This window comes from Oncorhynchus masou, chromosome 30 (assembly GCF_036934945.1).
Source record: "Oncorhynchus masou masou isolate Uvic2021 chromosome 30, UVic_Omas_1.1, whole genome shotgun sequence".
Lineage (NCBI taxonomy): Eukaryota > Metazoa > Chordata > Actinopteri > Salmoniformes > Salmonidae > Oncorhynchus > Oncorhynchus masou.
Window position 1 is genome coordinate 29,127,911 of NC_088241.1, and position 16,324 is coordinate 29,144,234.

Sequence of the window (16,324 nt, forward strand, 5' to 3'; positions counted from 1 at the left end):
GACTGTCATTCATATTCCATTCACCTAGTTTAATGTAGCATAGATAGGTATAGGCTACTACATGATACTCTAATTTTCCCTGTACCCATCACGAGGTTGCTAAAACCTAGCCAATGAATGAAAGTTTACAGCGTAGGTGCACACAAGTCGAGTGAAAAATTTGACACAGTGACACATTCAATACTGCCTTGCACAATCTTGCCTGCATCTAGCTGATCTAGGGTGTAATCATTAGTCCAACAGTTGCAAACATGACTTTCTATTGGACAATTTCAGGTATGTTTAGCCCTGTTTCGCTCTGTTTGCTACCGTTTAAGAAATGTTTTTCAACAGAATCGGTAGAATGAATACACCCCTGATCTCACACAAACACAGTTCACTTTTATAGCAGCCACGTTGTATTCCCTCTCGCATCTATGCGCTCTCCTCCTCTAACCTTTTCCCTTCACTTGTGGACTTGAATGCACAACACATCAGCTGTATGTGACCAGGCAAAAAAAACTTTCCAAGCCAAACCATATCATAACTGCTATACACAGCCTAGATCATTGTCACCATATTAGCTAGTTAACATAGCTAATAGAACTAACACGTTAGTAAACCAGCTACAATAATGCGGTAACCTTACGTGTACAGTCAGTAAACAGTTTAGCAGTAACACCGGCAGGCCCACTGGCAGGCCCCGGTGGCAATAAATTAGTAAAACCAGAAGCATAACTTGACTTTGAAGAGTTCCAGTGTTGTGTTGGATAGTCATAGCCACCTAGCTAACAGCATCCCTCTGTTTCAGCAGAGTGTTTGAATAGGCTAAACTAGCTAGCTGCATTTCCTAGCTAAGTAAGTGAAAAAAACAACAACCTCTTGTTTCTCCTTCGTCTTTTAAGAAATTAATTTGTACAAAACTATTGTCTTTTCTCCAATCAAATCGAAGTTTATTGGTCACATACACATGGTTAGCAGATGTTATTGAGTGTAGCAAATGCTTGTGCTTCTAGTTCCGACAGTGCAGCAATATCAACAAGTAATCTAACAATTCCACAACAACTACCTAATACACACAAATCTAAGTAAAGGGATGGGATAAGAATATGTAGATATAAATATATGGATGAGCAATGACTGTGCAGCATAGGCAAGATGCAATAGATGGTATAAAATACAGTATATACATATGGGATGAGTAATGCAAGATATGTAAACATCATTATTAAAGTGGCCTTAAAGTGACTAGTGATCCATTTTAGTGGCCAATGATTTGGCATTTGTGAGTCTGTGATGTCTGTTTAGCAGTCTGATGGCCTTGAGATAGAAACTATTTTCCAGTGTCTCAGTCCCAGCTTTGCTGTACCAGTACTGACCTCGCCTCCTGGATGGTAGCGGGGTGAACAGGCAGTGGCTCTGGTAGTTGATGTCCTTAATGATCTTTTTGGCCTTCCTGTGACATCGGGTGCTGTAGGTGTACTGGAGGGCAGGTAGTTTGCCCCCGGTGATGGGTTGTGCCCGTCAGGTAGTCCAGAACCCAATCGCACAGGGCAGGGTGGAGACCCAAGGCTTCAGGCTTAATGAGGAGCTTGGAGGGTACTATGGTGTTGAATGCTGATGGGAGGGAGGGAGTCAACTACTCACAACATTTTGTGCACTGCAATGCTAGCTACTGTTGCTGTAGCATATGCTTTCAGTACTAGATTAATTCTCTGATCCTTTGATTGGGTGGACATGTCAGTTCATGCTACAAGAGCTCTGATAGGCTGGAGGACATCCTCCAGAAGTTGGCATAATTACTGTGTAAGTCTATGGAAGGGGGTGAGAACCATGATCCCCCTACTGTAGGTTTTGTATTGAAGTAAATGTTACCAGAGGAGGATGTCCTCCGACTACCCCATCTACTGTAGACCGTTTTTGCAATTATTTGGTAGACAAATGGATATATTTTGTATAGTTGAATCAAAAATGATAGCTTTTAAAATGTTTGACAATTACAAAAAAAATGTGAAATTCACTGAGGAGGACGGTCCCCTGAATCAGACAGTGGAGCAGACAGGGGGGCCAGGATTGACGTAGAAGACTGGCAGGATCCTAGGGAAGACATCCCACTCCCGGATTTAGAAACCTGGCTCCAAGTGGCTCTCCTTACAGACACATGCCAGAGATAGATAAGACATAGAAAAAGTACAGTATTAAAACACACTAGCTGACCACAGCGAAGAAGAGACACTTTGTAGAGTAGACCAAGCTTTGATGTAGAGTGTGTGCGTGATAAATCACATACAGGGGCCCTCTGAACCCAGGCCTCAGTCAAAGGGCTGCAGTGCTAGCGTAGTTACTCAATCCCTCTTTCTCTCTGTCTCAATCTGGCCGTCACCGAAACACCTTTCATAACAAGTCAGCTTGGATGGCAATAAAATGGACCAACTATAGCGAAATATTTCAAGGATGGAATGGCAGTAAATGAAGACGTGTGTATTACGAGGCTGCGCCAAGCAACACAATGAGGAATGGGGAGGGATGTGAACTGGACTTGGGGATGGTAACCAAACCTTATTTCACCTTTCCCATCATCCTGGTTCCTCCTTTCTGTTGATCCAACCTTTGGTGAAAGGGTGTGGTGCTTTTTAACCAAAAACGAGGCCTGATAAAAATCCAGCCAGCAGGCCGATAAGGTTTGACCTGTGGTATTTGCACACAAAAAAAGAAAACCGGTGCACTTTTCTGACCAAAGGAACAATTTTCTATGAACAGTTTTGGGAGAGTGGATTAATTCTACCAATAACCTTCAGCAAACTACTTCCACATTTTTGTCCAGAAGTTTAATTTGAGCTGTTACCTACGGCAATGAGGTAATTTAGGGATCTAAGCATTACCAGTTAGTCTTGACTTTGTTTCCCCATAATAGCCCTTGTGAGGAGTGAAAAGTGCCAACAAAAATGGAATTCAAACCAACAAGGGTGATAAGGCCAACACCTTTGGTTTGGTGAGGGTCAGTGGTATCACCCCCCACCCCTCCCCCTTCCTTTTGCCCTCAACAGCTTCAATTCCTTGGAGCATGGACTGTACAATTGTCGAAAGCATTCTACATGCTGGCCCATGTTGACTCCCAATGCGTTCCACAGTTGTGTCACGTTGGCTGGCTGTCCTTTGGGTAGTGGATCATTCTTGATACACACAGGAAACCTTTGAGTGTGTAAAACCCAGCAGCGTTGCAGATCTTGACACAAACCGGTGTGTCTGGCACCTACTACCATACTCCGTTCGAAGGCACTTAAATCTTTTGTCTTGCTTATTCACCCTCTGAATGGCACACACACACAATCCGTATCTCAATTGTCTCAATGTTTAAAAATCCTTCTTTAACCTATCTCTTCCACTTCATCTACACTGATTTGAAGTGGATTTAACAAGTGACATCAATAAGGGATCATGGCTTTCACCTGGTCAGTCTATGCCATGGAAAGAGCCGTTCTTAATGTTATGTACACTCAGTGTATATTTGCTGATGCTATCTGAACTGACAGGCTGCACTCCTCATTGCTCTTTTGGAATCAACGACACATGGTTCACATTATAGGGGGCTGAGGCTTACTGTGATAAGCCTGTGTGTGTGTGTGTGTGTGTGTGCCAATATCACTTCATTCTTCCTTACTATAGTTTTTCCACTGTTTTCTTTTTCCTTTTAAAATAGGACACAAGCTGCCTCCTGTGTGAGAATGTGTGTGTGTGCTATCTGTCCATTTTACCGTGGATTTTACTTTTAAGGGGACAACGTTGCCGAGAAAAAGCATTTGAGAGTGGTTATTAAAAACCATAAATTGCTTGAGCTGGAACCAGTACTGCAGGGGTTGTTGAGTGCTTAAGGGCACAAAGGAAAGTACTCGTAGGAGCAGGGGTCTCCCACATTTAGACCACACACACACATCTATCTTCCTGTCTTACGCACTCTTTGTCAAACACACATGTGCATGGACACTCTCTCTCACACACACACACACACACACACACACACACACACACACACACAATGTACAGTACACACAAATACTTCCCTTTTTCTCTCTCCCAATTCGTTTGAATGTAAATCCAAACACCAAATCATGTCTCACTTTCTCCCCCATGTTATTTTTTTTTAGTTCCACACCAAAGAGATCATAATCATAGTTGCAAATCTTACTTATGTCACACAGTTCTATCCATTATCATCCAGTGGCTAGGACAGTCAGTGTGTGATGGATTTGCAGTGTGGTTGTGGGGGAATGGGCTTTTCTGAATCTGAGGGATCGAGGCCTTGTGAACTCTAACCCAGTCTTTTTTGGATAAGTAGTGGTCTAAAATGCAGGAGTAAATGGAATCCAACCAGTCCAAACACTCTCTCTGTCTCTGCATACCGTGCCTCACAGTATGATGTCCGCTCCTACAGTATGTGTGACATACCCAGCTGCCGCAGATGGAAAAAGCAGTTCTCCTCCACCCCTGGGTCTGTGTGAAATCTTTACCACTATATACTGTACGAACTGACTCTCACCTTCCCTCCCTCTCCCCCCTCTTTTCTAGGAGCTGCTGAAGGACCCTCTATACATTGGGCTGAGACACAAGAGGATTCGAGGCCAGGCCTATGATGACCTGCTGGAGGAGTTTATGAAGGCAGTGTCGGAAAGGTACAGTAGAACTATTTTCACACTACTTAGCCAAGCTAAGCCCGAGATGTACTGGGCTAGTCTGGTTACACATCCACCATAGGCAATGGAATCAAGCTGGAAAGGACTGCATGCAAAAATATCTGAGCCAGCATAGTTCAGGTTCACCCTATAGTGAAAATGAGGTACTGTATATGACTACTGCCCAAGAATCATACCTCAACACTTCTGCCTTGTACTCTATTTTATCTAAGGTTCAAGACAGTGACTCTGAAAGGGTTTATGCACTAATGCCCTTATCAGCCTAGGAACTGCATATGAAGTTTTTTTTCCCAAAACGCACTATCCACCAATTTTTCTGATTTGTGTTTTTTCATTAAAAACAAAATCGGACGCTATATATCCATTGTTTAGCTGGAATGGAATGTTCGTATCCTGTATATTTGACTGTGAAATGCGGTTGTCTCCACTAGCTATCTTAAGATGAGTGTACTTACTGTAAATCACTCTGGATAAAAGCATCTGCTAAATGACTAAAATGTCAAATGCACATGTTTTGCATACATATCTCCTATCAGTGTTTGGAATTATTTTCTAAAAAATGTATATATATTGATGTCACATGTACAGTTGAAGTCGGAAGTTTACATACACCTTAGCCAAATACATTTAAACTCAGTTCTTCACAATTACTGGCATTTAATCCAAGTAAAAATTCCCTGATTTAGGTCAGTTAGGATTACCACCTTATTTGAAGAATGTGAAATGTCAGAATAATTGTAGAGAATGATTTATTTCAGCTTTTACTTCTTTCATCACATTCCCAGTGGGTCAGAAGTTTACATACACACAATTAGTATTTGGTAGCATTGCCTTTAAATTGTTTAACTTGGGTCAAACATTTCAGGAAGCCTTCCGCAAGCTTTCCACAATAAATTGGGTGAATTTTGGACCATTCCTCCTGACAGAGCTGGTGTAACTGAGTCAGGTTTGTAGGCCTCCTTGCTCGCACACGCTTTTTCAGTTCTGCCCACACATTTTCTATAGGATTGAGGTGAGGGCTTTGTGATGACCACTCCAATATCTTTATTTTGTTGTCCTTAAGCCATGTTGCCACAAAAAGTATGCTTGGGGTCATTGTCCATTTGGAAGACCCATTTGCGACCAAGCTTTAACTTCCTGACTGATGTCTTAAGATGTTGCTTCAATATATCCACTTAATTTTCGGTCATCATGATGCCATCTATTTTGTGAAGTGCACCAGTCCCTCCTGCAGCAAAGCACCCCCACAACATGTTGCCACCCCCGCGCTTCACGGTTGGGATTGTGTTCTTTGGCTTGCAAGCCTCCTCCTTTTTCCTCCAAACTTAACAATGGCCAAACAGTTATATTTTTGTTTCATCAGACCAGAGGACATTTCTCCAAAAAGAACGATCTTTGTCCCCACATACAGTTGCAAATCGTAGTCGGTCTTTTTTATGGCTGATTTGGAGCAGTGGTTTCTTCCTTGCTGAGCGGCCTTTCAGGTTATGTTGATATAGGACTTGTTTTACTGTGGATATAGATACTTTTGTACCTGTTTCCTCCAGCATCTTCACAAGGTCCTTTGCTGTTGTTATGGGATTGATTTGGACTTTTCGCATCAAAGTACATTCATCTCTAGGAGACAGAACGTGTCTCCTTCCTGAGCGGTATGACAGTTGCGTAGTCCCATGGTGTTTATACTTGCGTACTATTGTTTGTACAGATGAACTTGGTACTTTCAGGCGTTTGGAAATTGCTCCCAAGGATGAACCAGACTTGTGGAGGTCTACCCTTTTTTCTGAGGTCTTGGCTTATTTCTTTTGATTTTTATTTTCCCATGTCAAGCAAAGAGGCACTGAGTTTGAAGGTAGGCCTTTAAATACATCCACAGGTACACCTCCAATTGACTCAAATTATGTAATTAGCCAATCAGAAGCTTCTAAAGCCATGACATCATTTTCTGGAATTTTCCAAGCTGTTTAAAGGCACAGTCAACTTAGTGTATGTAAACTTCTGACCCACTGGAATTGTGGTACAGTGAATTATAAGTAAAATAATCTGTCTGTAAACAAGTGTTGGAAAAATGACTTGTCATGCAGAAAGTAGATGTCTTAACCAATTTGCCAAAACTACAGTTTGTTAACAAGAAATGTGTGGAGTGGTTGAAAAACAGGTTTTAATGACTACAACCTAAGTGTATGTAAACTTCAGACTTCAACTGTATATGATACAGATAGTCATGAATGAATTGTGAATAATGATGAGTGAGAAAGTTTGAGTCATAAATATCATACCCTCAAGACATGCTGACCTCTCACCATTACCAAAAAGGGGAGGTTAGCATTTTTGGTAGGGATGATATTTATGCCACTAACTGTCTCTCTCATCGTTATTCACAATTCATTCATGATTATCTGTAATCATGGTAACATCCACATTATTGCAGAAGTGTTTAGAAACATGTTGTATTCTTATTTCCTATAAAAGTGATTCCAAAATTATACAATACATTATTTACCATGATTGTCTATTGGGCACTTATTGCAGGCACTTTTCTGATATTGTTAATGTGACAGTTGATGGTTCAACCATCAAACTTGTAGTAGTAGGATAATAAATAAAAAAACTGGTGCACATTAATGTTAGAAACGTATCTTTCTATTCATCGTTATCGCATCAATTCAGTCAATTTATCGCAATATGGATATTTGTAGTTTATATTACACATCAGACGAAAGAGCACAGGCTCATTCTCAAGCTGACCTCGTGCTGATGCTGTTACATGGTGGTGTGGGTCTACTGAGCTTGTACAGAATATCTGAGCCTTCAGTTTACACTGGTTGGAATGTGAGTGTGTATATGCCTCTGGTTTGTGGGTAGAGACCGTTTCTGAGTGCTGACTTAAGTGGTCAGATATCCGACCACACTACCCCCTTCCATAAATTTCCCTTCACTCTCTTTCTCTCTCTCACACACACACACACACACACACACACACACACACACACACACACACACACACACACACACACACACACACACACACACACACACACACACACACACACACACACACACACAGAGACCCATCATATCCTGCAGCCTAGTGATGTAACTAATCAAACCCCAGTCTCCATTATTTTCAGTGCTTGACATGGCAGGGAAGGATTGGTTGGAGATGGACTCGCTGGACTTATATGCGTAACTGGATATAGGGCTGTTTGGTATTTGATATTTTTCTACATTAGGTTCGTACACTCATATTGGATATTTTGTCAATTTGTGGGGATGGATAAATGACTGTATAAATAAGGGGATGGATATGGAGAGGCCTATACTTTCCCCTGGGGCTTTGAGTGTGTCCAGTCCAGTTCTGTCTCTATAGTGGCTGATGTTTTGGCTTCGGTGACACAGAGTTGTCCCTGACAACCCCTGGTCACATGTGGCCTTGCTTAATGTCAGACCAGTTCAGCTCTGCAGAGACCAGGGTCTGGGGCCCCTCCAACTGGCAGGGGAAAGCCATGACTCCTTAATAACCGGGTGGCTTGACAACTCCAGGGAATGGCAGAGCTTTTCCCCCGAAAGAGCCGGATTGGTGGAGAACAAATGATTATTGGGTTGGAAATTGAGTGAATGAATGATTATAGTCTGGGAGAGAAAGAGAGAGAGCTCTTCGGCGGGCCGGGCACTTATTTGGTGCCGCTTCATATTCTGAAGCTGATTTTTTTTTTATGCTCACACTGCCTCATATAATTTGATATCTTTGCTCATCAAAGGCCATGCAAGCATTTGTCATTTTTATTTATTTATTTATTTCACCTTCGGTTAACCAGGTGGGCCGGTTGAGAACAAGTTCTCATTTACAACTGCAAGCTGGCCAAGATAAAGCAAAACAGTGCGACACAAACAACAACACAGAGTTACACACAGGATAAACAAACGTACAGTCAATAACACAATAGAAAAAATCTATTTACAGTGTGTTCAAATGAGGTAAGATTAGGGAGGTAAGGCAATAAATAGGCTGTAGTGGCGAAGTATTTAACAATTAAACACTGGAGTGAAAGGTGTGCAGAAGATGAATGTGAAAGTGAGATACTGGGGTGCAAAGGAGCAAAAATGATTAAAAAAATAACAATATGGGGATGAGGTAGTTGGATGGGCTATTTACAGATGGGCTATGTACAGGTGCAATGATCTGTGAGCTGCTCTGACAGCTGATGTTTAAAGTTAGTGAGGGAGATCTAAGTCTCCAGCTTCAGTGATTCTTGAAATTCGTTCCAGTCATTGGCAGCAGAGAACTGGAAGGAAAGGCGGACAAAGGAGGAATAGGCTTTGGGGGTGACCAGTGAAATATACTTGCTGGGACGCATGCTACGGGTGGGTGCTGCTATGGTGACCAGTGAGCTGAGATAACGTGGGGCTTTACCTAGCAAAGACTTATAGATGACCTGGAGCCAATGGGTTTGGGGACAAATATGAAGCGAGGGCCAGCCAATGAGAGCATACAGGTTGCAGTGGTGGGTAGTATATGGGGCTTTGGTGACAAAACGGATGGCACTGTGATAGACTGCATCCAATTTGTTGAGTAAAGTGTTGGAGGCTATTTTGTAAATTACATCGCCAAAGTCAAGGATCGGTAGGATGGTCAGTTGTACGAGGGAATGTTTGGCAGCATGAGTGAAGGATGCTTTGTTGTGAAATAGGAAGCCGATTCTAGATTTAATTTTTGATTGGAGATGCTTAATGTGAGTCTGGAAGGAGAGTTTACTGTCTAACCAGACACCTAGGTATTTGTAATTGTCCACATATTCTAAGTCAGAACCGTCCAGAGTAGTGATGCTGGACGGGCAGGCAGGTGCGGGCAGCGATCGGTTGAAGAGCATGCGTTTAGTTTTACTTGCATTTAAGAGCAGTTGGAGGCTACGGAAGGAGAGTTGTAATGCATTGAAGCTCATCTGGAGGTTAGTTAACACAGTGTCCAAGGAAGGGCCAGAGGTATACAGAATGGTGTCGTCTGCATAGAGGTGGATCATATAATCATCAGCAGCAAGAGCGACATCACTGAGTCGGCCCAAGAATTGAACCCTGTTGTGGCACCCCCATAGAGACTGCCAGAGGTCCGGACAACAGGCCCTCTGATTTGACACACTGAACTCTGTCTGAGAAGTAGTTGGTGAACCAGGCGAGGTAGTGATTTGAGAAACCAAGGCTGTTGAGTCTGCCGATAAGATTTAAGGTCAAGTTCTTGTCCAAGGTGGCTCCTGTGAAACAGTACATGTGTCCCCTCTCCTTTAGTCGCTGGCCAGACTATTGGAAAAGGATACAGAAACTCTCCGATCAGTCAACAATGTTTTAAACCAGTGGAACCAAGGCCCACTGACACTGTTCAAGTCTTTAGTCTTTTGGATGAAGAGCCCTCTCAAACTAGCAAGACCATTTTCAAATACTAAACAGAGGAAATTTCTAAACAGGAGAACTTTCCTTTTCAATCCAATTGGTTCTGTGAGAGTTGGCCTCTCATCAGGTTTGCATGAATTTAGGGTCGGTGCAGGGGGCAGCACACAGGGCATTTCAATGCCTGAAACATTTTTGACTTCTGCCCCTCTGTGCCTCTCGACCATTTCCCCCAAGTTTTTGTCCCCATGTCAAATCATTTAATGAGCAAAGATTCCCTCTTTTGAACCCAAAAACTCTGTCGTCCGTCTTTGTCTGTCCATCGTCATGGTTATGGGGCCAGCTTTGGGTTAGACCTCTTTGGTAGATGGGGTTAGGGGATATCGGACAAACAGACGGATGTAGGGGGACAAGGAATGCAGACTGTGTTTCCGTCTTTAATGATGGAGAGGGGATTTTGGAAAATAATGTGTGTCGCTGAGAGATGTTTGCTCTCTGGAGGATAGAAGGAAAGAGGGAGGCGAGACGCTGGGGCTTTATTAAGAAGGCTTAGTTCTCAGCCTCTCTGGCCTTCCAGCCCCCCAGGCCCCTTGGCTCAGCCCCCCAGGGATACAGAAAGAACAAGCAGCCAATGTGGATGCACACACAGGTAGATGGAAACAAATACCGAGGTAACAGGGCCTGACCTTGGCAGGTGTGTGTGTGTGTGTGTGTGTGTGTGTGTGTGTGTGTGTGTGTGTGTGTGTGGTACAGGGTGTGTACTGTACTGCGTGTGTACTGTACAGGTATATGTAAAGTTTCGAACAGTGTGTGTGTGAGTTATCCTGCTTGGACAGCTGTGTTTGGACAGAGTGCTCTTATCCATGAAATTCTTTATGGAGGCCAGCGGCTCCTTGGTATGCACAAAGAGGAACAACTTCACTTCATGCCTCCTCTTCTGTCGCCCCCTCAAACCTGGAAGTAGAAGACACTTCCAGAAAGATTCCAGGTACAAGTTTAGGTTTCTCCCGGCCTGTGATGAGAGAGGATTAAGTTGCCTCAAGGAGCTGGGGTCTTTAATTTGTCCTCTTTTATCCCCACGCGCCAGTCCAGACATAACACCGCCGCGTCTGAGCGATCCGCCACATGGGAAATCTCCTGTCATCTCGGATTTTTTTCAGACCATTATCAAACATTTTAGTGTGTCAAATGGCTTTACACTCACTGTAGGGAAAGTTTGGCAATTAGTGAGAAACCTCAGCGCCCCATCAAAAGGTGATAGTCTTAACTTGCCAACACGGGAAAACACTTATTTCCTCCAGTAAGAATGTGTATTATCCACGTGAGCCGTAAATCCCGGAAGAATGAAAGTGTCAAAAAGAGGTCTGTGTTGTGCTGGTGACGTCCCCCAGATGGCTTTAGCAGTGCTAGGAAAGTATCGCATTGATTGAGGCCTCAACTGTTCACTCCACCCCTAGTCCATCCGCCAACGAGTAGCCGATATCAGTGAAAAGTGTGTGTAATAAACATCATGAAGCAACACTTGCTGTCGACAAACAATGATATTACTCAACACAATTGCCTGTAGCACACACCATACCCCTATGTTTATCTCAAAACAGCATTAGTTTTTGTCTAACACACAAACAGCGCGCACACACAAACCTTTGACTGCAAGAAATGCATTTTGATTTAAAAGAGGAATTAAGAAATAAGTATAGAAAAGATTAAACAAAATAAATGTAAGAACATAATCATAGAGGTCTCTGTATAAACAACCATATACAATATATACAGTACCAGTCAACAGTTTGGACACCTACTCATTCAAGGGTTGTTTTTAATTTTGACTATTTTCTACATTGTAGAATAATATTGAAGACATCAAAACTATGAAATAACACATATGGAATCATGTAACCAGAAAAAGTGTTTAAAAAAAATCTATATATATTTTATATTTGAGATGATTTAAAGTAGCCACCCTTTACCTTGATGACAGCTTTGCACACTCTTTGCATTCTCTCAACCAGCTTCACCTGGAATGCTTTTCCAGCATTCTTGAAGGAGTTCCCCCATAGTAGTGGTTTCTTTGCAGCAATTCGACCATGAACGCCTGATTCCTCTGAACAGTTGATGTTGAGATATGCCTGTTACTTGAACTCTGAAGCATTTATTTGGGCTGCAATTTCTGAGGCTGGTAACTCTAATGAATATATTCTCTGCAGCAGAGGTAACTCTGGGGTCTTCCTTTCCTGTGGTGGTCCTCATGAGGGCCAGTTTAATCATAGCTCTTGATATTTTTTGCGAATGCACTTGAAGAAGCTTTCAAAGTAATTCAAATTTTCCACATTGACTGACCTTCATGTCTTAAAGTAATGATGGACTGTTGTGTCACGGCTTTCGTCTGTAGAAGGAGAGGCGGACCAAAATGCAGCGTGGTTGTTATTCATTGTACTTTAATAAAAAAAACTGTACACTAATAAACTAACAAAACAACAAACGTGCGAAAACCTAAAACAGTCCTATCTGGTGCAAAACACAGAGACAGGAACAATCACCCACAAACACAAAGTGAAACCCAGGCTACCTAAATATGGTTCCTAATCAGAGGCAATGACTAACACCTGCCTCTGATTGAGAACCATATCAGGCCAAACATAGAAATAGACAAACAAGACATCCAACATAGAATGCCCACTCAGATCAGACCCTGACCAACCAAAACATAGAAACATACAAAGTAAACTATGGTCAGGGTGTGACAGTACCCCCCCCCCCCAAGGTGCGGACTCTGGCAGCAAAACCTGAACCTATCGGGGAGGGTCTGGGTGGGCATCTGTCCGCTGTGGCGGCTCTGGTGCTGGACGTGGCCCCCACTTCACCGTAGTCTTCCCCCACCTTGTCCGCTTCCGTGACCTCCTAGCCACGGCAACCCTACTTAATAACACGGGACAGAGGGGCAGCTCGGGACAGAGGGGCAGCTCGGGACAGAGGGGCAGCTCGGGACAGAGGGGCAGCTCGGGACAGAGGGGCAGCTCGGGACAGAGGGGCAGCTCGGGACAGAGGGGCTCTTCAGACTCCGGCAGCAGCGCCGGACAGGCGGGAGACTCCGGCAGCAGCGCCGGACAGGCGGGAGACTCCGGCAGCAGCGCCGGACAGGCGGGAGACTCCGGCAGCAGCGCCGGACAGGCGGGAGACTCCGGCAGCAGAGCCGGACACGGGCGGGAGACTCCGGCAGCACAGGAGAGGAGGAAGGCTCCGGCGGATCTGGAAGAGTCTGGCTGACTGGCGGATCTGGAAGAGTCTGGCTGACTGGCGGATCTGGAAGAGTCTGGCGGCTCTGGCTGCTCCATGCACCTCAGGACGAGTATGGAGCGCTGACCCATGTGCCATCAAATCCCCGACACGCTCCGTCGGGCGAATTCCATACTTAAAGCACCAACACAGCAACTCCCTCATTACTCTCTCCTCCAATTTCCCCATTAACTCCTTCACAGTCTCTGTTTCGCTCACCTCCAACACCGGCTCTGATTCTGGTCTCCTCCTTGGCTCCTCACAAAAAACAGGGAGAGTTGGCTCAGGTCTGACTCCTGACTCTACCACACTCTCCCTGAGTCCCCCCCCCCCAAGAAATTTTTACGGCTGACTCTCGGGCTTCCATCCGCGTCGCCGTGCTGCATCCTCATACCGGCGCCTCTCCGCTTTCGTCGCCTCCAGTTCTTCTTTGGGACGGCGATATTCTCCAGGCTGAGCCCAGGGTCCTTCTCCGTCTAATTAGTCCTCCCATGTCCATTCCTCTCTTTGTTGCTCCTGCTGTTGCTGTTACCTCTTACCACGCCGCTTGGTCCTGTTGTGGTGGGTGATTCTGTCACGGCTTTTGTCTGTAGGAGAGGTGGACCAAAATGCAGCGTGGTTGTTATTCATTGTACTTTAATAAAGAAAACTGTACACGAATAAACTAACAAAACAACAAACGTGCAAAAACCTAAAACAGTCCTATCTGGTGCAAAACACAGAGACAGGAACAATCACCCACAAACACACAGTGAAACCCAGGCTACCTAAATATGGTTCCCAATCAGAGACAATGACTAACACCTGCCTCTTGATTGAGAACCATATCAGGCCAGACATAGAAATAGACAAACAAGACATCCAACATAGAATGCCCACTCAGATCACACCCTGACCAAACAAAACATAGAAACCTTTAAAGTAAACTATGGTCAGGGTGTGACATGTTGTTTCTCTTTGCTTATTTGAGCTGTTCTTGCCGTAATATGGACGTGGTCTTTTACCAAATAGGGATATCTTCTGTATACCACCCCTACCTTGTGACAACACAACTGATTGGCTCAAATGCATTAAGAAGGAAAGAAATTCCACAAATAAACATTTAACAAGGCACACCGGTTAATTGAAATGCATTCCAGGTGACTACCTCATGAAGCTGGTTGAGAGAATGCCAAGAGTGTGCAAAGCTGTCATCAAGGCTAAGCGTTGCTACCTTGAAGAATCTAAAATATATTTTGATTTGTTCAACACTTTTTTGGTTACTACATGATTCCATATGTGTTATTTCATAGTGTTGATGTACTCACAATTATTCTACAATGTAGAAAATAGTAAAAATAAGGAGAACCTTGAATGAGTAGGTGTTCGACATCAGAATTGTTACTTAACACTTAGAGCTTAACACTACACAATTGCAAGTATCCAAACAAAAACAAAAAGTGCAGGTAAATCAAATCAAATCAAATTGTATTTGTATATATATATATATATATATATCCCATTTAGCAGTATTTGTCACATGCAGATGTTAATGCGAGGGTAGCGAAATGCTTGTGCTTCTAGTTCCGACAATGCGGTAATAACCAACGAGTAATCTAGCTAACAATTCCAAAACTACTATCTTATACACACAAGTGTAAAGGGATAAAGAATATGTACATAAATATATATGAATGAGTGATGGTACAGAGCGGCATAGGCAAGATGCAGTAGATGGTCTCGAGTACAGTATATACATATGAGATGAGTATGTAAACAAAGTGGGATAGTTTAAAGTGGCTAGTGATACATGTATTACATAAAGATGCAGTAGATGATATAGAGTACAGTATATACGTATACATATGAGAAATAATGTAGGGTATGTACATTAAGTGGCTAGTGATATATTTTACATCAATTCCCATTATTAAAGTGGCTGGAGTTAAGTCAGTGTGTTGGCAGCAGCCACTCAATGTTAGTGGTGGCTGTTTAACAGTCTGATGGCCTTGAGATAGAAGCTGTTTTTCAGTCTCTCGGTCCCAGCTTTGATGCACCTGTACTGACCTCGCCTTCTGGATGATAGCGGGGTGAACAGGCAGTGGCTCTGGGTGGTTGTTGTCCTTGATGATCTTTATGGCCTTCCTGTGACATCGGGTGGTGTAGGTGTCCTGGAGGTAGTTTGCCCCCGGTGATGTGTTGTGCAGACCTCACTATCCTCTGGAGAGCCTTACGGTTGTGGGCGGAGCAGTTGGCGTACCAGGCGGTGATACAGCCAGACAGTATGCTCTCGATTGTGCATCTATAGAAGTTTGTGAGTGCTTTTGGTGACAAGCCGAATTTCTTCAGCCTCCTGAGGTTAAAGAGGCGCTGCTGCGCCTTCTTCACGATGCTGTCTGTGTGGGTGGACCAATTCAGTTTGTCTGATGTGTACGCCGAGGAACTTAAAACTTACTACCCTCTCCACTACTGTTCCATCGATGTGGATAGGGGGGTGTTCCCTCTGCTGCTTCCTGAAGTCCACAATCATCTCATTAGTTTTGTTGACGTTGAGTGTGAGGTTATTTTCCTGACACCCCACTCCGAGGGCCCTCACCTCCCAGGGTCTCGAGCTTGATGCCGAGTTTGGAGGGTACTATGGTGTAAAATGCTGAGGTGTAGTCGATGAACAGCATTCTCACATTTTAATTTTATTTAACTAGGCAAGTCAGTTAAGAACAAATTCTTATTTTCAATGACTGCCTAGGAACAGTGGGTTAACTGCCTGTTCAGGGGCAGAATGACAGATTTGTACCTTGTCAGCTCAGGGATTTGAACTTGCAACCTTCCGGTTACTAGTCCAACGCTCTTACCACTAGGCTACCGTGCCGCCCCAAAAACATAGGTATTCCTCTTGTCCAGATGGGTTAGGGCAGTGTGCAGTGTAGTTGAGATTGCATCGTCTGTGGACCTATTTGGGCGGTAAGCAAATTGGAGTGGGTCTAGGGTGTCAGGTAGGGTGGAGGTGATATAGTCCTTGA

General features: G+C 43.7%; 1 protein-coding gene across 1 annotated transcript in view; it reads left to right on the forward strand.

Moving 5' to 3' along the window:
- LOC135522485 (NADP-dependent malic enzyme-like) overlaps positions 1 to 16,324 on the forward strand; it is a 127,046-nt gene that overhangs the window by 91,593 nt on the left and 19,129 nt on the right. The window contains exon 6 of the mRNA XM_064948780.1: positions 4,546 to 4,649. Within this exon, the coding sequence (XP_064804852.1) occupies positions 4,546 to 4,649 (104 nt within the window). The remainder of the gene's footprint in view (positions 1 to 4,545; positions 4,650 to 16,324) is intronic.